We start from the raw sequence: 24,427 nt of genomic DNA, 5'->3' as shown, positions 1-24,427 counted from the left end.
GAGAAAGTCTGCAATTTGGAGAGCAAGTCAAGCTTGAAAATGAGATAGAAAATTCTTTTTTATTTTGTCTTTTTAGGGCCGCACCTACGGCATATGGAGGTTCCCAGGCTAGAGGTTGAATCAGAGCTGTAACTGCTGACCTGCGCCACAGCCACAGCAATGCAGGATCCAAGCCGGGTCTGTGACTATACCACAATTCACGGCAACACCAGACCCTCAACCCGCTGACTGAGGCCAGGGATTGAACCTGTGCCTCATGGAGTCTAGTTAGATCTGTTTCCTCTGAGCCCCGACAGGAACTCCTAAAATTCTTTACTTATTAATCCCAAGCCCCTTTCATCAGCCAGCTGCAATCCCTAGCTGACAGCCAAGTTTGTCACTCTCTGAGATTCACTCTGGCAAGTCGTAGGTGGGAACACTGAAAACACCATTTCCTACCACCACCTAGTTGCAGACGAGACCAGAACAAATCACCAGGGCACTGGGATAAGCTTTCAGACTCACACAGAATGGCATTAGCGGTTAACAGCCCAAGCTTGGGACTTGCACGACCTGGACCTCAGTTTAAATCTCAGCTCTGTGGTTTACCAGCTCTGAGGTCTCTGTCAAATCCCTTCACTTCTCAGAGGCTCTGATTCCTCCTATGCGGAGTGGCAATAACAACAGATCTACTTTATGGAGCTGGTTTAAAGATTTCCCAAGAGAATGCCTGTCAAGCATTTAGCACAGCACCTACAAACAGAAGCTACTGCTACTATGATGTGACATTGTAGCTGGCGACAAAGCAACAGGCCCATCCAGGCCCTGGCATTCTCAAGGGGAGGCTGCCCCTCTATGTGAGACAGAGATGAGGGGGCTGCGGAAAGATGGGGGGACCTTAAGAGGCAGCTGAGGGCCAAGCAGCTAGCTTTTCCTTCTAGTCATTTAACTTTCTGCGTGCTGAAGAATAAGCACGTTTTTCTCTGAGAAGCATGTGCTGACATTTGAGTTTCTATTTCCAACCAGAAAAACGAAAGGAAAACTATTTCTTGATTTTCTTTGCAAAATCAAAGTATCTGCACACGTGCAGGGAAAAAGAAGCAGGCAACACACGCAGGATGGAGCTGCTTAAGAGCAAAGCTCGGCATCCGCCAGAGTGGCACTGGGGCCTCAGTTCTACGGCACAAGCTGCGTGACCTTGGCTTTCTCCTCCGAGTCTCCATTTCCTCACCTATAAGATGGGGGCACTAACCGTACCTGCCTCTCGGGGTTGCTGTGAGGATTAAATGAGGTCATGCATGTCAAGCACCACAGCAAGACGTGCTTTTAGCCAAGGCCCAAGGAAATCAGAAAGCCCGCACCAGAATGATGCCCGCAAGAAATCCATTCGTGGGTGCCTGGTGTTGGGTGTCTGTTCATTAACTCACCTTAAGATGGACTTCACCGAGAGAGTTTTCGTGGGGCTGTAGGGAAGGCATATTTTCTGGGTCCCCTGGAAAGTCAAAACAGCAAAACAGTGAGAAATTTGGCAATTTCTATCTCTGAAAGAGTCTTTCCGGGTTATTTAAAAGAAATTCATGTCCAGTCTTTCTTGTTTTTCTTCAGGGACACATGCATGAATAAAAGCATTCTATGCTGGAAAAACTCAGACCTGACGGCATCCTCCACCATCCCCCCACCCTGCATCTGTGGCATTTACAGCTTTACCCTTCGACGTGTGGATGCCAGGTCCCCTGTGTCTTGGCTGTTGTGATGAGCAGAGGAGCCACATGAACCCGATGGGGAGGGGGTCTGGTCTCTGAGCCAATAACTGGATCAGCCTCAAAGATCATAAGAAGAGGAGTTCCCGTCGTGGCGCAGTGGTTAACAAATCCGACTAGGAACCATGAGGTTTTGGGTTCGATCCCTGGCCTCACTCAGTGGGTTAAGGATCTGGCATTGCTGTGAGCTGTGGGTCACAGACGTGGCTCGGATCCTGTGTGGCTGTGGCTGTGCTGTAGGCCGGCGGCTACAGCTCTGATTCGACCCCTAACCTGGGAACCTCCATGTGCCGTGGGTGCAGCCCTTAGAAAAGACAAAAAGACAAAAAAAAAAAAAGGTCATAAGAAGAAAACAGTCTCCACAAGTTCAATGGGACCCAAAAGTGCTATATCTCCAGGTCGAAGACGTTTTAACCAAAAGTCACCTCGATCTTTCAGAGTTTTCATGATGTGTACTTTTATATTTACCTGTGCTCACTTATATAAAGTCTGTTTCTTCCTCTCTGAATGAGTACCTTCTGTGAGTAGCTCATAGGAAGTTCTCAGTCAATGCTGGCTGAGTGAAAGGGACTGAATGAAGGGTTGCCTGAATGGTTCGGTCCCTGATCCAAAGCACCCAGGACAGACGAGTGCTGGTCCAGAAAAGAGCTGATACAGGAATACCTGTCGTGGCGCAGTAGAAACGAATCTGACTGGGAACCATGAGGTTGTGGGTTCCATCCCTGGCCTTGCTCAGTGGGCTGAGGATCTGGCGTTGCCATGAGCTGCGGCATAGGTTGCAGACACGGCTTGGATCCAGCGTTGCTGTTGCTGTGGCTGTGGCTGTGGCTGTGGCTGTGGCATAGGCTGGTGGCTGTAGCTCCAATTTGACCCCTAGCCTGGGAACTTCCATATGCCGTGGGTGTAGCCAACCCCCCCCCCCAAAAAAAACCCCCACCAAAACAAAAAACAAACTTCCTTTCTAACTTTGACTAATAATAAAATTGGCAGCACAAGCAGCTAGAGAAGGGTAAGGACATTCCTTGCAGGAAATGGGCAAAGAGGCAAAGAAATAAATACAAGTTCCTGTTTTGAGGACACGTCTGCAAATCCAGCTGATGAGCCCTGAGTGATGGCACAGGAGTGGAGTCCCTCAACTCTTTAAGCCCAGGATCTCCTTTGGTAAAACTCTGGAGAACCTGGTATTCTCACCTCCCACTCCAGGCTGGGGACGAGGATGCCTTTCCAGCTAAGGGTCACTAAGCCGAACTCTTCCCGCTAAGTTGCACTAGGTGGAGCCCTTATGGATTCTCTACCAGCCAAGGACATTAGGTGGAGGGTTTTGTCTTGTTTGTAGTTTGCATTACAGATGTTAAAAAAACTTTTCCAATTACAGCCAAATATTATGATAGGAACATGCATTTTCACATAACTCACCCACTGAAAGCTGAGTTTTTCCTGTGGCCTTGCTTTTTCACTGGCCGCAGCTTACCTCCCACAGGGTCCCCTGTGTGGGACGTCAGCCCATCTAGAAGAAAGGTCTTGAATCTGACCTTCTTCCTCAACGTCAACCTTGTCTACCTTTTCCTCTCACCAAACACACCAAAGGCAGTTTTCAAGAGAAGCCCAGGGCAGCTTGAGGGGGAACGTATGGAATGGGAGAGGGATCCATCCCGGCCTGGGTGCTGCCGACACAGATGTGAAACCCAGAGCTTGTGCGATTGTGGATTTTTTTTCTTCTTCTTCTTCTTCCTTTTTTTTTTTTTTTTTTTTTATCATAGAGGGGTAAAGCTCTTCCACCCCATCCTCTTTCTACTGCGGCTTTCCAGACTCACTATCCAAGAAAAACGTCTCCCAGTTCTATGTTTTCAGTGGACTCAACGAATGCACAGGGAGAGTCAGGGACATGTGCATAGACAGCAAGGCTAAGTGAGCAGAGCAGGATGCAGAAGAGCACAGCACTGTTAGCCCACTCACGCAGCAGGTGTGTGCGTGTGCTTACAGACAGAGGTCTAGAAGGATGCTGCAGTGATTATCTCTGAGGAGTTGGATTTTGAGCCTCATCTTTTTTACTTACTGTATTTTCTGGATGGAATTTTCACAAGCATGAATCACTTATTTATTTTTACTTTATTTTTGTCTATGCACCCGCGGCATATGGAGGTTCCCAGGCTAGGGGTCCAATTGGAGCTGTAGCCGCCAGCCACAGCCACAGCAACACACGATCCAAGCTGCATCTGCAACCTACACCACAGCTCATAGCAACACCGGATCCTTAACCCACTGATCGAGGGCAGGGATCGAACCCACAACCTCATGGTTCCTAGTCAGACTCATTTCTACTGTGCCACGATGGGAAGTCCCTTATTTATTTTTAAATTTATTTTCGTTTTTAAAATTTTAGTGGAGTGCAGTTGATATACAATGTTGTGTTAGTTTCAGGTGAACAGCAAAGTGAACCAGTTATAGGTGTACATACATCCATTCTTTTTCAGATTCTTTTCCCACATAGGTTATTACAGAATACTGAGCAGATTGCTCTGTGCTACACAGCGGGTGCTTGTTATGTATCTGTATTACATAGAGTCATTTTACATGTTAATTCCAACCTCCCAATTTATCCCTTCCCCCATGTTCCCCCTTTGGTAGCCATTAGTTTGGTTTCTAAATCTTTGGGTCTGTTTCTGTTTTGTAAGTTCTTTTGTATCACGTTTATAAGAGTCCACACATTAGTGATCTCATGTGATATCTTCCTCTGACTTATGTCACTTAGTGTGCTAATTTCCAGGTCCATTTATGTTGCTGCAAATGACAACATTTTATGCTTTTTATGGCTGAGTAATATTCCTGTATATATGTACCACATCATCTTTATCCAAACCTGTTTATGGGCATTTAGGGTGCTTCCCAGTCTTGGCTACAGTAAATAATGCTGCAGTGAACACTGGGGTGCATACATCTTTTCAAATTATGGTTTTCTCCAGATATATGCCCAGGAGTGGGATTGCTGGATCATATTCTGTATTTAGTTTTTCAAGGAGCCTCCACACTGTTCTCCACAGTGGCTGCGTGAATCATTTCTTTAAATGCCTTTTTCTTTGGGTTTAGAAGAAACGCAGCCAGAGACGTGCAAGACATTTTCAAGCAGTAACTGAGCTATGTTACTGTCTAACAACAGATGTGTGCTCACGGCAGGAGTGAGGGAGGGCTGAGGAGCCCGTGTCCTTGGGTTTCCTGCAGCCTTCGGCACTGGTTTTGGGCCAACAGTGGAGCGACAACTGACCCCTTAGGCCAATGTTCTGCTTTGATGTGTTCAGCTCCTCACTGCCCTTCAGCTGGCAGCAAACACTTGTCCAGCCGTAGCACATAATCTAGGACCTAGAGAAGAGGCACTGGCACGTCTCAGTAGAAGGGGACTAGTGCTCCTTCTGCCCACCCCATGCTGCCTCCACGGTGGTCCTGGATCTAACTCCCACCTCCTTGACTTCTCTCCTACTATCCAAGGGTCATCCCCCCAGCACTCCTGTTTCTCTGGTATTTCTCGTGCCTTCTGTCTGGATGCCCCCTGCCCCTTTCTCCACTCTTTATGTGGCTGGTTCCCTTTCACCCTGAAGAACTCCTATTTTTCTTTTTTTTTTATTCTTTGGCCATCCTAGAAGCATGTGGAAGTTCCTGGGCCAGGGATTGAACCCATGCCACAGCAGCCACCCAAGCCACAGCAGTGACACCTTCGCACCACCAGCGAACTCTCTGCAGGTCTCTCTAAATGTCACCTCCTCAGGAAGCTGTCCCTGGACTATCTTACTGCGGCAGGTCTCCTGTGCTGTTCTGCCTTTGTTTCCTTCAGCGTGCTTATCACAATTTATAATGCAATATAGGTGCTATCTTTGGAAATTAAAGTAAGCAAAAATTTCCCTTGCATTTGCTCCACTCTTCCTCCTCCAATACCTGGTAACCCTCCTCGGTGAGGAGGTGACGCAACTATTATTTTCTGAAGGGAGAAGATAGGACTGAGAAAATCTACTCCAGCAAGGTAGCAGAAATGGGACACCGACCCTACCTTGGTGGAAGGAAGGAAGGAAGGAAAGGGAAGACAGGAAAGCTAAGGGGTTAGATGCTGGGGCCCTTGAGTCCTCCGAGGGTGCGACTTGATAAGGGTCGGGGTGGGGAAGCTGCAGGCATATGGACTAGAGGCTCACTTCCCAGGCAGGGCCTCCACAGGAATCCTGAAGTCCAGGTAGAACTTGTTTGGACACTTCGAGGGGCAGTAACTCGGAAGCTTCAAGCATGGTTGGTCAGCAAGATTAGACCTGAATGTCAGGCAATGCTCCCGCCTCCTCCTGTCTGACCCATTGCTGGCAGCTGATAAACCAGTGGGAAAGTACAGCGCTTCCAAGAGGCCCGGCAACCGGCAGAGACCTGGCACCAGGTCAGAGAGTTCACACTGCAGTGACCTCACGGCTGGGGCCATGGACTTCAGGCACAGGTGCTTTCCAACGCCCCCGCCCCCCAAAAGCCGCAGGACTCCAGTTACACCTAATGGTCCCTCCTCTGTGATAGACCAGAGAGAAGCCAGAGGGCCCAGGTGGATCCCAGGTCCTCTTCTCCCGCCCCGTAAGGTCTCATCAACACCCTCTTCATGCACCCGAGTAGCAACTTTAGGAGGAACAGCGTTAGGGGACAGACGTCAGAGAGGCTGATTATTTGCCCCAAAGAGACAGAGTCATCCAAAGAGAATACGCCAGCCAGAAGAGACCGGAATACTGTAACAGGCGAACATAAAATAAGTAAGTTTAAAAAAAAAAAAAATGGAGGGAGCTGAAAACAATCTTCCTGGTGCAGAAGATAAGAGGCTTTGGATGAAGGCGCTATCACTTCTCAGTGGTGAATAAGGGGAAGGGACTCTCACGCCTGCGCTCGGGGAAAACTGGCCCCCGTTCTCCAGCACTATCTTCTAACACCGAAGCGTAATCTCTGCTTCCAGAACAGCTATACTGCAGGCAAGACGGATCCTAACTGCAGTGGCATCGGGGTGGGGTGCCAGGGGGGCGGTTAGGGGTAAGGTCCAAACTTTTCTGTGGGAAATAATTCACGAGGAAGATCTAACTTTATTTTATAGCAGACTTTTACCTCAAACCTGCTTAAAGAAAGAAAATTTTCTGAAACATAAGATAGCAGTTTATATAAATAGAGGTAGCAGAGCGCACTGGTTAAGCTGGACTTCAGTTCATTAATTATTAATCATATAATTAATTCATTCAACAGATCTTTATCGAGCTTCTTCTATGTGCCAGGCACTGGGCTGGATGGTGGGGACACTGAGAATAAAGCAGTTATGTCCCCTATGTTCATGGAGCTCATGGTACAGGGAGAGGGACAGTGTGAGTTGAAGTACATATAGAGTTAATTATGCACAGTGGCGTCAGCTCAGCATGCAGTCTTGGGTTCTGCCTGATCTGCCACCTACTGGCATGTGGCCCTGGCCATGTCATTTAAGCTCCCTACACTGTAGTAACACATGCCTTTGGACGACTTACCTGGCGTGCAGTAATGCTCAATAAATGTTTGATTTTATTGTTATTACTGTTACTAGTGTTAATCAACACAAAATGTTCCTAACCACCTGCAGGGGCTCCTGGAATTTTTTTCGGGGCCTCTTGAAGTTGCTCCGTTGTTGCTATATATGTGTGCATGCAGGCTAATGTGTATGTGCGTGTATAAAAAAAATTTCTGTTCTTTTAAGCGTCTGTATTATCTCTTTTCCAAAAAGATCTACATAGGAATTTTGATATAGTATATGGCTGAGATAAAAATCAGCATACAATTATTTAAATAATTGGATTTTGACAAATGTACCCAACAAAGGGGACCACTAAATAGCAGGACGAACATTTTCAAACTGTGGTCTGTTCTACTGCTTTTTATTACTTTATTTCTTGGCTGCGCCCATGGCGTGCAGTTCTCAGGCCAGGGATCAAAACTGAGCCACAGCAGTGACCATGCTGAATCCTTAACCATTAGGCCATCAGGGAGCCCCATTTTTTAGTGCTTGTTTAATTATACACTGTACTCACCAATTCAAGAATAAAATGTTTTATGGGTAAATTTTCAAGCAAGATCTTGGTTAGTGCAGTCTTGTTGGCACTCCTCACCCTGTGAGCCACAGCCCAGAACATTCTCCATTTTACAAAGAAGACTAGAGAGGCTCAGAGGGCATGAGCAGTTTTCTCAAATTCATACAAAGTGAGATTGTTACTGAGGTGATTTGATCCTAGTTGGTTTAACTCCAAACCCTTTGCTCTTTCCAGGGTCGATATTATCTCTAAAACAACGCTCTGAAAAGCAAAGAAGAAAATGAAGAGAAAAAGACACTAAAAAAGTAAAAGATGAAAGAGATCAAATACAAGAATTACTAGGAAAAGTAACACGAAAGAACATAACATTAAAAAAAAAAAAAAAAAAAAACCTTTCCTGAGCTAAAGACCCATGTTCTTGAGTTGAAAGGGCTCGCTTTCAGCCGGCTGCCCCCAACTAAGAGTTCAGAGCCCACCATGGGCAGGAGGTACTTGTCAAATCTAGAGTTGCTTTTCTACCTCGTGAGATCGATGGAAGGAGCCAAGCCTCCAAGAAATCCTAGAAGCACAGCTGATTCAGCGGCTGCCTGATGGCTCCCGGAAAGAGGAGACCCGCAGGGGCTGTACCCACGTGACAGTATTATATTCCTCCACTAAATTTTGTTTGTTTTAGTAGATGGTGAGTCAGTTCATCGCTTTCCGTAGGAGGGACAGGGAACGTGGACATAGTCACAGATTCCCAGGGGGCAGAGATGACGGGAATGGCCACGTCTGCTTCGTGGCTCGTGTAGGAGAAGTTGCTGTGGGGGGGTCTCCCTGGTGACCAGGCTCATGCTCAACATCCAAACGCTAAAACCCTCACAGAAAAAGGCTGACAATGACACTGGCTCACCTCGGGTGTGGTGATGAAACGCCAGGTGCAGGTCAGATACTCACTGTTTTCCTCCAAAGGATGGCACGGTACTGGGGGACGCGCTGATTGTTCTGGTCAGACAGGGTCACCGACAGGAAGAAAGGGCTCTTCTCTGCATCGTTTCCGATGTAGTTCTGATGGACTGGAAGAGAGGCGGGGTCAGAAGCGAGAACGCGCAGCGGGCTCTTCCAGGCCCCGGGAGCGGGAGGCACTGCAGGGGGGAGGCAGCCCTTCCCACAGGATCAGGGACCAGTCCTCTCCAGCCCAGCTCGGGACAGAACCCAGTGACTCTATACTAATCATGCTCTCTTGCTGCCCTAGCGGATGGGCTTGGGAATGAACCCAATTCTGGCCAATGAGACAGGAGGAGGAGTGTGACAAGGGGTTTCTGGAAAGGCTATCTCATTGCTGAAAATGGTCTTCTTTTTTTCCCTGCACGTGGTGATGTCTAGAAGCGATGCCTGGATCGGCTGCAACCACCCTGTGACCCCGAGGAGGGCCGGCATGGATGATATCACTGAGCCTCTGACTCCACCAACCCCGAGCCTGCCCTCCCTCTGGGTCTCTTGTATCCTTTATTGTGTAAGCCAGTTGAGGCAGCTGAAGGCATCATTCATTACTCCAGGCGCTATGCTTTCAAGCATTTGGGAAGATGGCAACTTTCCCTGATTTCGTTCTTTATAAAAGAGATACGCCTTGCCAAATAAGGGAGCTTCTTAGAATAATACAGTATCAGATTTTTAAAAAGATATCATTTGGGTCCGATCACTCTCATTTTCTAGCTCAAGTAGTACCTCTTCTACAAATAAATAAATGCATTAGCCAGCAAGCAATGTATCGGACTCGTTTCTAATCCCGCTATAGTGATGATTCTTCCAGTTCTGATACCTTCTGTTACACCTGTCTTCCACCTCTCTGTATATGTTCACGTGAACCCTTCACTTCAGATACACATCACTATTCATGACAGAACTCCTGGTATGTACCAGGCACCAGGCTTCGTGTTTCTCTTGCATATCTCCGGGACACGTCTGTTCAAGCCTCCTGGGTATGTACTAGTAATACCCCTCCCTACTTTACAGATAAGGAAATTAAGACTCAGAGAAGGGGGAGCAACTAGTGCAATGCCCTATGTTGATAACAGAACAATTCAAACCCTGTCTGTAGCCTCTAGGAGGGCAGGGATCACAACTGCCCTTGCCAGGACACACTGGCTGGAACACAGCAGGGGATAAACAAAGACTGGTCACCAGAGGCTACAGTGTCACACCTCTTTGCTCCTTATTGGCCCTAGAGTGAGGAATCATTTCTCCCCTGCATTGCCTTGAACGAAGTGTTCAAGACCCACTATAGACAGGGTATGGCCTCGCCCAGTCTACAGCTGTTTTGTACCTAATTCTTCTTAACTCGCAAATCACTCATTCAGACTATCTAATGTCCTCTAACTCCCCAGGGACAAAAACAATGGGCAAAAACTAAATAAACAACATTCAAAAATTAAAACCATGAGAAAAACTGCTAGGGCTGAGACTCAATTAAATCTTCAAATCTCCAATGCTTACAACTGACATTGGAATAAAATGCCCCAAACTCAGTGTCCCCAAACCGGTAAGTTTCGCGCAGATAGGGTACCGGAATGAACACCAACACGAATTTTCATGTTGAATATCCTTTCTTCCCAACCACTGTAATGGCATAATTACCTTGTCCTAAAAAATACTTGAAATACCATCTGGTGTGGTATTCTGGGTTCTCTAAGTGCACGTCTGTCCTTCGCCAAGTACCTGGCAGAGCCGTTGCATTCTGTAATGGAAAAAAGTAATGCCATTAAGAGGCTTATTTAAAAAGTAAACAAGATGGCAGTGAACCAGATGCCAAAGAACCAGAAACGTCACTGTCAAAGCATACCAACAAGGCTGTACCCTCATGTTCTCATTAGAAAAGATACCCAGTCTAAGTTCACATCACAGAAATTCTGAAGGTCCTCGGAGCAGGAAAAAGAACTAAATGAACCAGTAAGTTAAGCTATGTCTAACCTGAGTATAACCTGAGTTTAAAGTTTTTCTCCTTTCTAGGTCATAGCTTCCACAATATGTGGGAGTTGGTGCCCTCTAGAGGCACACCCTTCTGTTACCCTGGTAACAGGCATGTTTTACCTGGAATACATTTGGCATCATCTTTTTTTTTTTTTTTTTTTTGTCTTTTTAGGTCTGTGCCTGCGGCATATGGAAGTTCCCAGGCTAGGGGTCTAATTGGAGCTGTGGCCGCCGGCCTCTGCCAGAGCCACAGCAACTCGGGATTGGAGCCACATCTGCAACCTACAACACAGCTCATGGCAATGCCAGATCCTTAACCCACTGAGCAAGGCTAGGGATCAAACCTGCAACCTCATCATTCCTAGTCAGATTCGCTAACCACTGAGCCATGATGGGAACTCCTTGGCAGCATCTTATTTATGAGTTCATATTCTTTCTAGAATTTAAAAAAGTTATCATAAGTAATTCAATTATTATGGAAAAATACAGATAAACATAGTGAATATTCTAAATTCCCTATTCAAAGATAATCATTGGGAGTTTCCACTGTGGCTCAGCAGGTTAAGAACTTGACATAGTGTCCGTGAGGATGTGGGTTTGATCCCTAGTCTCCCTCAGTAGGTTAAGGATCCAGCATTGCTGCAAGCTGTGGTGTAGGCTGCAGACGCAGTTAGGATCCTGTGTTGTCGTGGGCGTGGCATAGGCTGGTAGCTCCAGCTCCAACTCCAGCCCTGGCCAAGGAACTTCCATACGCTGCAGGTGCATCTGTAAAAAGAAAAAAAGAACAAAGATCATCATTATTAATGATCTGGTAAGGCTTCCTCTAATTTTTTCCCCTACATGTACATATGTACTTTTCCTACCAAAATGGAATCATATTGAACACAGTTTGAAACTCCACTGGCATCTACATTGTGCCATGTGTGTAAGACAGACTACTGGAACGTTCCTTTCTGATTCCGCCATGCCTCTAGTGATTTGCTAGACGATGGTGGTCAGTTTCTTTATCACACTGAAGAAGTTCCCTTCAATTCTGAGTTTATGAAGAAATGAATATTGAATTTTCCTAAAAGCTTTTTTTTTTTTTTTTTTTTGGCAACTACTGAACCAATAGATTCAATGGGGAAAGTCATAGTAATGTGTAATGAATTAGACTAATGGCTCTTCTGATGCTGAATGGTTCTCAGATTTCTGGGATGTACCCTACTAGGTATTCTTTGATATACTGCTGGATTTTAAACAGTGACTTAGGTATCATATTTATTCATTGCAATGAAGCCATAGGTTTCTTTTCTGTATGATTCTGTCATGCTTTCAGGGCTGTATTACTTTGTAAAGCGAATTTGAATGCTGTCTTTCTCATTGCCCTGGAAATACTGACCTTCACTGAAAAGCTCTCAGTGCCAAGTACCAGGCCAAGTATTTTACATGCATCATCTCTCTAGCATCTCCACTGACTGACTCATGCAGTAGAGTCGATTCTAGCCCTGTACGTTCAGATGAGGAAATTGCAGCTTAGAGAGTACAGGTATGTTGCCTAAGGTTGCAGAGATAACAAGCACTGGAGCTGAAGCTGAAATCAGTTCCAAGGTCAGTTTTTTTTTCCCACTTTAAAAAAATCTTAACCATTATATAATCTTCTGCATCCTGTACTGAATGTTGTCTTTTTAATCTATCAAAGGGTTAAAAAGTGGATTAAAATTTCATAGTATTATTGTGTTTTCATCAGGTTTTCTTGACTTAAAAAAATCAGCTATATGGCAAGAATAAGCAGAGTGCAAAAAGAACCTTTATGCCTTTCTCCTCAAACATAAATTCTATTTTAAAAGCTCCAAAATTATTCTTAATCTAAAAGCAAATGCCATCCAAAGATATTTGTGTGAATTTTCTTTCCTTTTTTTTAAAAAAAATCTTTTCAATAACAATTTTTATTTTTTCCATTATAGCTGGTTTACAGTGTTCTGTCAGTTTTCTACTGTACAGCAAGGTGACCCGGTCACACATACACGTATACATTCTTTTTCTCACATTATCCTGCTCCATCACAAGTGACTAGATATAGTTCCCAGTGCTACACAGCAGGATCTCATTGCTTATCCACTCCAAAGGCAAGAGTTTGCATCTGTTAACCCCAAATTCCCAGTCCATTCTTTATGCCTTTTACCAGACTCACCTCCTGTTAATATTTTATCCCATTGCCATTTGTTCACTACTCTCTCTCCCTTTACACACACACACACTCACACACATTTTTTTCTGAATCACTTCAGACTAAATTGCATAAATAGTAGTCCTTTGTTTCTAAATACTTCAGTGTGTATTTCCCAAGCCCAGGAATATCTTCCTACTTTAACCACAATACAGCTTTAAAAGCATTTGTAAATGTAACCTTGGTACGATACTTTAATCTACCATCTGTCTTCCAATTTTGTCAACGGACTCAACAAAGTGCTTCAAGCATTTTCCCCTTTCATTACAGGATCATTTAGTTGTCATGTCTTTGTCGACTCCTTTAATCTGGAACATTTCCGGTATTTCTGAAGAACAGAGCACACTCCCCCCCCCTTTTTCAAAAGCACTCCTCATCTGGGGTTTGTCTGCTATTTCTTGATGAGATTCAGGTTATGCTTGGTTGGGAGACCACGTAAGTGAGGACCCTCCTGTTCAGGGGATCATATTTAAGATGCCCATCTGCTCCTCACTGCTGATGGTCATTCAAGATGTGGCCTCTTAGTTTTGATCTTCTGGTGGGATTCGAGGAGAGCATATAATTGGACTTTGTTCCTCGTAGAGTTTCTGGCTGATGCATTGTCAACAGCTATTTGTTTTATAACCATAAACCATGGACAGTACTCCTGGTCCGCCGTTCTTTCCACTGGGCCACCATGTGGCAGGTGTCCAGCAGGTGGCCTCAGGTATCATCTGATCAGACATTGGCAGGGTCCCAGCCAAGACAGCTGGCCTTACGCAGTCAGCCCCACAGTGGATGGTGTCATGGTCCCAAGGCCCTGGATCCTAGGAAGCATCAGCAGAGGAGCCTCAAGTCACCACCAGGACATTTAAGCCTCTCGAGCTTACAACACCTGCATGGCTCAGAGAGCTTTCTGTATTAGCATTCTGGTGCTTTCTGATGGACACTGAACTTTGAGAATCCATGCTTTAGACCAAGGGTTCTAAAAGAATCCAGAGGGACTTGGATGAGGAAAAAAAATCCTCATTTTCCTTAGCTTCTAACTAAAATTTAGTATTTCACTAAATTATGAATACATGCCAAAAACTACATTACAATGAACAGCCTTGATAACCATGTTACCATAAAAAAAGAGTCACAGATACTTTAACTCATGATAGCGATTTTTGATACCTCGAAATACTGTTTACACCCTTCACTGCTCAAAATTACAACAGTTAATGAGACCTGCTGCTGGATTTATTATTTAATGCAGTAAATGAAAAGAATGTATATTACAGTATCATAATTTAGGTTTAAAAATATATATATATTTTTGGCTTTTTAGGGCCGTACCCATGGCATATGGAGGTTCCCAGGCTACAGGTGGGAGCTGTAGCCGCTGGTCTACGCCACAACCACAGTCACACCAGATCCGAGCTGCATCTCCGATCTACACCACAGTTCATGGGAACGCCGGATCCTTAACCCACTGAGAGAGGCCCAGGATCGAACCTGTGTCCTCATGGATACTAGCCAGATTTGTTTCTGCCAAGTCACGAAGGGAGCTCCTTAAAAATCATTTTGATAACTGTTTCAATACAACCGTTTTCCTTGTAATTCAACTTATTTTGCTTTATGCATTTAAAAATACTATTCTGAGAAGGGGTTTCAAAGGCATAGGGAACGACTCCCCCCACACTGTGGACCTGCTGAAGCCCTTGAGTCGGCTGACTCCCCTTGCAGAGCTCTGGACACTCACAAGCGCAGAACAGAATAGCACAGGGCAGGGCAAGATGCAGCACAGCACCCTGCAGGGAGAGATGGGCCTCCCGCCAGGGGCATGCCCCAAACCGCCATTGAGCACAAACCGTCACTTTTCTTCCCCCCCCCTTTTTTTTCACTTATCTTTTCCTAAGGATCAAAAAGTTACTTTTTAAACTTTCACCTTCACCTGGGGGGGAAAAAAAAAAACCCAACACCAAAAAAGTTGTGAGTCTCGCAGAGAAAGACACTTCTCGTCCCTTGTTAAAAGCACATGTGATGAGGTGTCAAGACAAGAATATACGCAGGAACTGACAGAAGAAATGGAGACTAAGCACGAAAAAAAAAAAAAAAAAAATCCCTCTGCCCAGGACCCCAGAGGAAGGACTCTGAAAACGAGCTCCAATTTCTGACGCCACGGAGTAGAAATAGACGGTACAGGGCACAAGTCTTAAGTGTCCGGTGAAATGGTTTTCAAATAGCTATTCACCCTGGTAACCACTACCTGACCAAGACAGAAAGGCTCCCTGGGACCCCAGAGGGCTTCTCCGGGCCTTTCCCATCAACGCTCACCCACCCTGCGAAAGGTCACCGTCATCCTGACGGCCGGCCCCATAGACTAGTTTTACCTGTTCTTGAACTTCAGAGAAATCAAATCATATCATGTGTAGTCACTTGAGTCAGGCTCTTTGACCTTCAACATTATGTCTGTGACATTCATCCGGGGGATGCCGTAGTTCCCTCTGTCCCGAGGCCACACGAGCAGTCCACGTATGAACTCCAAGGTGTATGTATTCACGCTTAGTTGATGGACATATGAAATGTTTCCAGTTTTCGTTATTAAGAATAAAGCCACGATGCACACACCGTGCCTGTCCCTTGGTGGATGTGAGCAGCCATCTCTTTTGGGTGTACATCCTGGGACCCAGAGGATGCAGGTGTTCAGTTGGAGCAGATGCTGCCAACAGCTGCCCAGAGGGAAGGCATCAACGTACGCTCTTAGCAATAAATAGGATTTCCGTGGCTCCGCATCCTCTGACCAGCTCTTCACGTTTCAGTCCTTTTAATTTTAGCAGTTCTGGAGTGGGTGGAGTAGTACCCAATGGTGGTTTTAATTTAGCAATAAATCTTACCTATTTTAAGTATGACCTATTTTACAGAGGATTGCAAAGATACAGAAGCTTCTGACGGCACTTTAAGGTGACAATGACACAGGACCACACCATTTACTTGACATCAATAAGAAAGTGAGGAGGAAATATTCTGATGAGCAAAGCTGAACACTGCAAACGTCCACACTAATTTGAGCCCTTTTAGATAATGATTCGCTAAAAGACATTGTAATTCTTCTATGCTGCAGACATGCCTGACCACACCCGCAGGATTGAACAAGTCCTGAAACCGAGAAATCCTGAATCGCTTCTGCATCAAATTCCAAGGCCCACAAAACCTCTTACTGCCTACCTTCTTTCTTTCTTTCTTTTTTCCTTTTTCTTTTTCCCACTGTACAGCATGGCGACCCAGTTACACATAACACGTATACATAGTTTTTTTCTCCCATTGTCGTGCTGCGATGTAAGTATCTAGACATAGTTCTCAGTGCTACACAGCAGGATCCCATTCCATTCCGGGAGCAATAGTTGGCATCCCTTAATCCCAAGCTCCCACTCTCTCCCACTCCCCCCGGGCAACCTCAAGTCTAACTCTCCAAGTCCACGATTTTCTTTTCTGTGGAAAGGTTCATTTGTGCTGTATACTAGATACCAGATAATGAGTGATATCATATGGTATTTGCCTTTCTTTTTCTGACTTATTTCACGCAGCATGAGAGTCTCTAGCTCCATCCGTGTTGCTGCAAATGGCAGCTCTATTCACAACAGCCAAGACAGGGAAACAACCCAAATGTCCATTGACAGATGATTGGATTAGGAAGATGTGGTATATATACCCAATGGAATACTACTCAGCCATAAAAAAGAAAGAAATTATTTGTTTTTTTAAAACCACATTTATACTTGTGGGATGTGAAGGATGAAGCTTATATATGGCCAGGATATTTTGAGGAGAATTTTAGTCAAAATCCACATATAATATCCTCCTTTTATCTGAATGTTCTCTAATGTTTGAGCAGGGAACCCACACAACACAAGCACTCAGACTACAAATGAGATCCATCGTTTTATACGATGCCTGCGATTTTTCAGTCTCTTCTAGAGTGAGTTCAATTAATGAGTGAATGCATTAAATCTGACTTTCCTTCACTTCCTAGGTTAGATTGCTGAAGGAATACTGGCCATAAAGAAGATGGATTTGAAAAAAATAAAGTAAAAAATTTTGACTTGCGAGCGTATACATATGCTGGTTGAAAAAAGTGAAATCACAAAAAAATTAAAATCCTTTCCTTCCCCCACATTCCCTGCTCTAATCCACTTCCTTCCCCTGTAATAACCTTGTTACCAGATTGAATAGTCCCAGATCTTATGCATTTACAAAAATGTGGTAACACACATGCACACACGTCACACATTCACATACACATACATGTATTTATCTACGGACATATATACATACACACACATATAATTTGTTTTCACAAATGAGAGTACTATAGATATCACGGTGAGACTTTCTTTGCTTTTTAGGGCCTCACCCGAGGCATACAGAAGTTTCCAGGCTGGGGATCAAATCTGAGCTGTAGCTTCTGGCCTACACCACAGTCACAGCAACGCCAGATCCGAGCCGTGCCTACGACCTACACCACAGCTCATGGCAACGCCGGATCCTTAACCCACTGGGTGAGGCCAGGGATCGAACCCACGTCCTCACGGATACTAGTTAGGTTTGTTAACCGCTGAGCCACAGGGGAACGCCTGAAACTTATTTTTTTCGCTAAAAAAGTCTTAGAAATATTTGTCATTACAGATCTATCTTGTTCTTTTAAACAACGACATAGATTTTTTTTTTTTTTAATTCAACACTTCAGTTGAGCACAGGTGTGTAACATAAAAGGACTTCAAGTGGAAAGTTAAGGTCCTTTAACCTCTTTCCTGATTTCCCATTTCCACTGCAGAAGAAATGGCTATTAACATCGTAGGCCAACAGTAAGAAGTTTTCTTGCCTATTGACAAGCTCCTTCCTTCCTTCCTTCCTTCTTTCTCCTTCTTTCTTTCCTTCCTCTTTCTTTCTTTTTTTCCTTTCTTTCTGGAAAAGGGATGATATCATACAAATCATACTGGAACTTGCTTTTATGTCTAACTTGCTTGAATGAAAGTGTATCGTAAATATTTTCCTATGCTCTTTCGTATACCTCTACTCACTCTTTCTACCGGCTGCTAAGGATGCCATTGTATAAAAGTATCATAATTTTCATAATCATTCCTCCACGGATGGAAACTGAGTTTGTTTCCAGGTTTTCTTTTTTTTTCTTTTTTCCTATCTTAAAATAATGCTACGCTGCACATCATGGCAGTAGAACTGCTGGCCAAGGGGTGCACGCATTTTTAATGACTGCTGATGGCCTTGTACTCATTTCCAAACCCCTCCCCATGCTAGGGAAGAGATCTGTGAAAGCTGCATGACCGTCCCCTCCGCTGCAGCACATACTAACCGACACACACAAGTGAGCTGTGAGGGAGGTCTCCGGTGATCTACCCGAGGGTCACATTCAGTTTAATTACTAATCTGAATGAGCACACAGATGGCAGGGGAAGCACATCCCAAGGTAACAAAGATTCTCAGTGGGTAAGCTAATATGACAGGTGACAGAATCAAGATGTCAAAAAAAAAAAAACTTCTTGACAATTAGCAATTACGGGGCACGCTGTTGAGGTTAAGTTCGCTGTGGACAAGGCAAAGCCCAGCTCTTAGGTACACATAGGCCTGCCCAAGCACCGAAGGGAGAAGGCCAGGGGCTACAAAGTAGCAATTCCCTCTTTTTTTTTTAAAAACCCAGCAGGAGACTGAGGCTCAGGGACCTGAGGTCTGAACCCAGGTTTGTTTGACTCCAAAACGGTCTCCACTACACCCTGAGGTTGCCTCACAGCGAAATAACAGCACACGTGATAAAGGCAGAGGCTGGGGTTGGGGAGGGATACACACGGCAGGTTGGTTCACAGTGAGTCATCAGGCTTCATGAAGAAAGGAGCCTGGGTGCAGCCAGGAAGGGGGCAGCCTGCTTCCCTCTGGCTGCGTGGGGCGTACCTGGAGCCACGCGTTCACGTCCGAGCGCCTCCACCTACGAGGTTCATTAAGGGCCTCACATGCGCCCGGGCTGCCGCAGTGAGGGTGATGATGAGTGGGACTGAGCTCACGTCTCAGAGGAAAAGCGGCAGATGTCTTGGAAGGTTCGAAGGCCCGTCATGTTAAAGACGGCGCAGCCTTACACGCTGGGCTCCAGGAACCATAAATAGAAACTCTTGAGCGGAAAATATAGACAGATGAATTCGGCTCAATAAGAAGAACTTTTCAGCAATTAGAGATGCTGAAAAACGGAATGAACTGCTCTAGGCTTGTGGTATAATGGGAAATATATATTTGGTCTTTGTCTGTGGCTCCCGGCACAGAGCTCCTGAGCCCTTGAGTCATAAGGGTGACAGGAGCATCTTTTGATCCAATGAGACAACTTGTGGCCCCTAGCTGGCTTCAGGATGGGGCTGGGAGCTAGAGAGACCAGGCTGGATTAGAAGCTTGGAACGTTCAGCCTCACCCTGCAACCTCTGGGACAGGAAGAGAGGCTGGAGATGGAATTAACTGTCAATGCCAATGACTTAATCAAGCATACCTACGGAGTGGCCGCAAAACCCCTACAGGATGGGGTTTGGGGAGCTTCCAGGCTGGTGAATCCATCAAAGAGCGGGGAAGGTGGGGCACCCAATGGCGCCCGGGAGTCCCTTGGCCCCACCGCCCATCCCCGCCCTCCGCATCGCTTCCATTTGGCTGTTCCCGAGTCGTATTCTTCGTAATAAATGGGTATGGTGAGGAAAGTGCTTTTCTGAGTTCTGTGTCATTTCAGTGAATTACTCAACCTCAGGAGGAGAGTTGTGGGAACCTCTGGACTTTGTAGCCAAGTAGATGGATGTGTCAGTACCCTGGGAACCTGACACTTGCCGCGGAGTCTAAAGTGAGGGCAGTATGTGGAGCAGAGCCCTGAAACCTTTGGAGTCTGACACAAGCTCCAAGTAGTCAGGGTCAGAATCGAACTGAATTGTAAGACAGTCGGTTGGTGTCAGAATTAGATGACATCCTGGGGGCTCCCGTCGTGGCTCAGTGGAAACAAATCTGACTAGCATCCATGAGGATGCAGGTTCGATTCCTGACTGTGCTCGGTGGGTTAAGCATCCGGTGTTGCCGTGAGCTGTGGTTGGTGTAGGTCACAGACGAGGATTGGATCCCGTGTTGCTGTGGCTGTGGTGTAGGCTGGCAGCTGCAGCTCCGATTTGACCCCTAGCCTGGAAACCTCCATATGCTGCAGGTGCGACCCTACGAAAAAAAAAAAAAGAAGAAGAATCAGTTGACATCCAGAGGGGAAAACCTATCAAGGGGGTAGCAAATTTCCAAACATTTCTGGGGACACGTTCAGGCAGGGACAGGTGATTTAACCTTACAAGACTGCTTCTCCCACCTGCAACTTCAGATGCAAATTGCAAATCCAGGTTGTCAACTGTGCTTCTGACCAAGTGGCCAGAGACGGAAGGTTCCAATGACCGTCTCCTTGGGTTTGATTAACCAGCCAGAGCATAGAACTCAGAGAAACATTTTACTGCCTAGATCATTAGTTTATTATAAAAGGATATAACTTGGGAATAGCCGGATGGAACAGATTGGTGGAGCAAGGTATGTGATCTGGGGAGGTGGGTGGAGCCTGCTATTCTTCTGGAACCACCCCGTGTTCACCCATCTGAAAGCCCTCCAAACCCTGTCCTTTCAGTTTTTATGGAGACAGCTATGACTGATTAAATCACTGGCCCTTGGTGACCAAACTCAATGTCCAGCCCTTCTCCCCTCCCAGGAGGTTGCAGCTGGACACAAGCTCTAACCCCACCAATCATGTAGTTGGTTCCTCTGGTGACCAGCCCACCTCTTAGGAAACTTAGGGGCTTTCCAAAAGTCACTTGTTAACATAACAGAAGACACCATTATCATTCTCATCACTTAGAAAACTCCAAGAGTTTTAGGAGTCCTGTGCCAGGAACAGGTACAAAGGCCAAAGGATATATTTCTTTTTATAAACCACAGTATTGCACTCTCTACCAAAAGGCAACTCATCTTAAGCCTTATGTTATTCCTAAAAATTCATCTTCAAGAGCAATGAATAGCACACAGTCAGGCAGCCAAGCACACAAACACAGTATGTACCATGAACATATGCCGGGAGAACCACCAAACAGCAGAGGACCACAAAAACCTCACATGTTGGAATCATCATCAGTTACAGATAATAAAACCAGGATACCATGTTTAAAGAAATGAAAGACAAATCTGACATTATCCGAAGGGAGGAGTAAACTATAAAAAGTGACCAAGCAACCTCAGATTAAACAATGGTTTCTTAGATACGACACACACGAAAAAAGAAAAAATGAGATGAACTAGATAGCATCAAATTAAGAAACTTTTACGCTTCAAAGGACACACTCAAGAACGTGAAAAGGAGTTCGTTTGTGGCGCAGTGGATTAAGGATCTGGTGTTGGCACTGCAGCTGCCTGGGTCGCTGTTGTGGTGTGGGTTTGATTCCTGGCCTGGGAATTTCCACATGCTGCGGGCCCAGCCAAAAAGAAAAAAAAAAGAAAGTGAAAAAAACAACTTACAGACTGGGAGAAAATTTTGGCAAATCATATATCTGACAGGGCCTAGGATCCATACTGTATCAAAAAAAAATGTAATAGTAAAAGGAAAAGTAACTCAGTAATGAAACTGCTTTGCAATTTGTTTGTTCATGGGTTTCAAAAGCTTTAAGCACTGGACTGAGCCTTCTAAAGCACTAACTGTTTTAACAAACTTGGAGCGAGCCTCGCTTTTCCCCTCTGAGTCTCAGGTTCCTCTGGTGGTCTTTTATTAGGCTGTGCACTGGCACCAGCCAGAGCTTTTAACCGAGGGCCATCAATAGAAAACCCAGCCAAGGTGCCCCAATGGTGCGCTCATGCTCAGTGGCTTTGGTGGAAACAAAATTGAAAACAGTATTTGAGCCTTGATATCATATTTCCCACAGTCGCAATCCGAGACAGGACTGTGCTTGGAACGCAAAAGATTTGTTAAATCTGTAACTCCAGCAAAAGGTTCCAAAGATATTTGGTGACCTGTTCGTGGCCACACTGCTGGTGAATTGTAGGGCTATGATTAGAACCCAAGCAGCCCAACTCTGTAGCCCCTGCTGCCCTGGATCCTCCTCAGGTGATTTCCAGTTCCTGACCTTGTCCTCTGGCAAATGGCATGGCCAGGGGACAGGGCCAGGTGAGGAGTGTTTGGTAACCAAAGGGTGCGGTGATTTCAGGACCATGTGAAGGTTCCATTTATGTGTTTCCGGGAGGCATGGATTTCCTCTAGACACTGGTCCTGGCAGGGGCCAGCGCTGTGCTTATGTGGGGTGGGGAGAGCCAGTGCAGTTTATTCATTTCAGGGTGACCTGAAGTTCTGCAAAATTCTGAAAGCAGAAAAAAAATGTGTTGAGGTACAGCAACCTCTGGGGTCTTGGTACGTGGTGTTACATTTCAAAGTAGATGCTTTCTAACCGCTGGAGGAGGAGGACTCGATGCTTCTTCTATGCAGATCAGTTGACATCGTTCTGGACAACAAGTATGGGGGCACCTATTCAGGGGTCCAGTCCAAGATGGGACTGCCCCCTCTGCCTCACAGAGCGGTGGCGAGGGTACCACATCTGAGTGAAGGGGAATGCTAAGTTATGGCAAAGGTGAAGGTGAGCAACGGCTTCCCGAAGGCCGTGGCTTTCAGGTGAAATCCACAGCCCATCACCAAGAACACGGTCACGGAGGCGGTCAGGAGGGCAAGGCTGGCTGCATCGCACCAACAACCCTTATTACTGCTGCGGCTCTCACTGACTTCTCACCGTACGCTGGGCGTAGCGCTAAGAGCTTTCTTACAAGCTCAGCTCACTGAATCCTCTTAATAAGTCCAAGGCAGTTTCCTTCTTACACATGAAGAATCTGGGCTTCCGAAAGGCTGGCTGGTTACTTGCCTAGGGTCACACCCCTAGGAGCAGGGGGGACTGAACCCAGGGCTGCCCAATTCCAAAGCTGGGGGGTGCTAAAGCACTCTGACGGGCTACCTCTCAGGGAAACAGCAGAGACCACAGCTGGGGGGCTGAGGGGGCACTCTGCTGTTTAGGGGGCACATCCCAAGGGAGGAAGTGGGCGGTGGACGCTGCGAGGAAGACAGGCCGGGGCCGCGAGTCCCTGTGGCTACCGCAAGGACAGCCAACAGAACCCAGAAAGGAGGCTTGGGCCCAAGCGGTGGCAGATGAGATTGGCCTCCTCTCCTGGGGCCCCCTCTGACTAGTAGTCGCAGGGGTTTTCTGCATCTCTCTCCCAGACCCTGACATCGCTCGCACAGCAGCGCCAGGGGGACCGGCTCGGCGAAGGGGAAGAGCTGGGGCCCGGGGGCCACTCACAAGGGTGTTGTGGCTGCACGCTTGCCTTTGGTCCCTTTGCTGGCAGACCGCCTTCTGGGTCTACCTGGCTTTATCGTGGATCTTTCTGAGGGTTTGCGTCACCCTGTGAAGAGCGCCTTGCACACAAGGAAGCGCACGTCCCCCTCTGGTCTCCTCAAGCTAAGCTCTGAAGGGCTCCATCCATCGCCCCCTCCTGGGCTCCATTTAGGCGGGTCTTCTGCGGGAACGAGGGTCACAGGCTGCTCAGGGCTGTTTCACAGGCACCAGAATCATGCGCCTGGGGATGAAACAGGAACTGGGACGCTTCCTTACCTCATCTGAAGAGCCGTTTTCCACCCTGAATCTTCCGGCCCTCTGGATGGCTCCATCGGCATCGCTGGAAATAAGCTGGGGGACAAAAGAGCACTCAGTGAGGAAGCTGGGACACCGGTTGCAACACCCCTTCCTTCCTTCCGTCTAGATCTGTCAAACCCAAGGTGAGCTGGAGGGCCCAGCCTAAGCTCCGTCAGCCCCACCCTCACACAGTGAGGGCCCCACGGCCTTTAGGAAGCTGCAGAGCGAGGAACGCCTAACCCGCTCGAGGAGGGGACCAAAGTATCACATCTAACTTCGAACAGATCCCAATGCTCGGAAGCACGGAAGTGATGCTCCCCGAACAACAACCTTAATACATGTCACGCGCAGCCAAGTGCAGTTCCCAGATGGCCAAACCAACGGCCAAGTCGCAAGTTCAGCTGCCCTCCCAGGAAAGCCTAAAAAACAATTAATGGTTGGCAGAAACTCAAGGCTCTACTACCATCACAGAAAGCTCTTCTTCTTATGCTTCAGTTTTAAACAGTTTCCAAAAGGCTGATTAGTCCCTTCCAAGGCAGGCAGGCTGTATTTTAGCTCCAGCAACGCTGTGCTTGCAAATAGATGGTCTTCATTCAAGGAGCCTGGTGCTGAGTCAAAAGGAAATCAGGGCTTGATGCATCAGTCCTAAAATTACTGACTCAAGATGCAATTCGCTTTCTCCTAAATCTTCTAGATTCCTCAGCGGCAACTTGGGAAAATGACATGTCTCTTAAATCTGCCCACAATCCACAGTAAAGATCTGCCAGCAATTTCCATATCCCAGGCTCATTAGAA

At 46.3% G+C, this 24,427-nt stretch overlaps 1 protein-coding gene across 2 annotated transcripts in view; it reads right to left on the bottom strand.

The window, feature by feature from the left end:
- The window catches only part of GARNL3 (GTPase activating Rap/RanGAP domain like 3), a 148,161-nt gene that overhangs the window by 55,869 nt on the left and 67,865 nt on the right, over positions 1-24,427 (bottom strand). For both annotated transcript variants that reach the window (XM_047768439.1, XM_047768440.1), the window contains exons 4-7: positions 23,612-23,686; positions 10,409-10,508; positions 8,729-8,847; positions 1,407-1,471 (exon numbers count right to left, since the gene is read on the bottom strand). In XM_047768439.1, coding sequence (XP_047624395.1) covers positions 1,407-1,471; positions 8,729-8,847; positions 10,409-10,508; positions 23,612-23,686 — 359 coding nt within the window. The remainder of the gene's footprint in view (positions 1-1,406; positions 1,472-8,728; positions 8,848-10,408; positions 10,509-23,611; positions 23,687-24,427) is intronic.

The sequence above is a fragment of the Phacochoerus africanus genome, chromosome 2, assembly GCF_016906955.1.
Source record: "Phacochoerus africanus isolate WHEZ1 chromosome 2, ROS_Pafr_v1, whole genome shotgun sequence".
In the NCBI taxonomy this organism is placed as follows: domain Eukaryota; kingdom Metazoa; phylum Chordata; class Mammalia; order Artiodactyla; family Suidae; genus Phacochoerus; species Phacochoerus africanus.
Note: the sequence above shows the minus strand (reverse complement) of the source record. Positions and strands in the feature narration are given on the sequence as shown.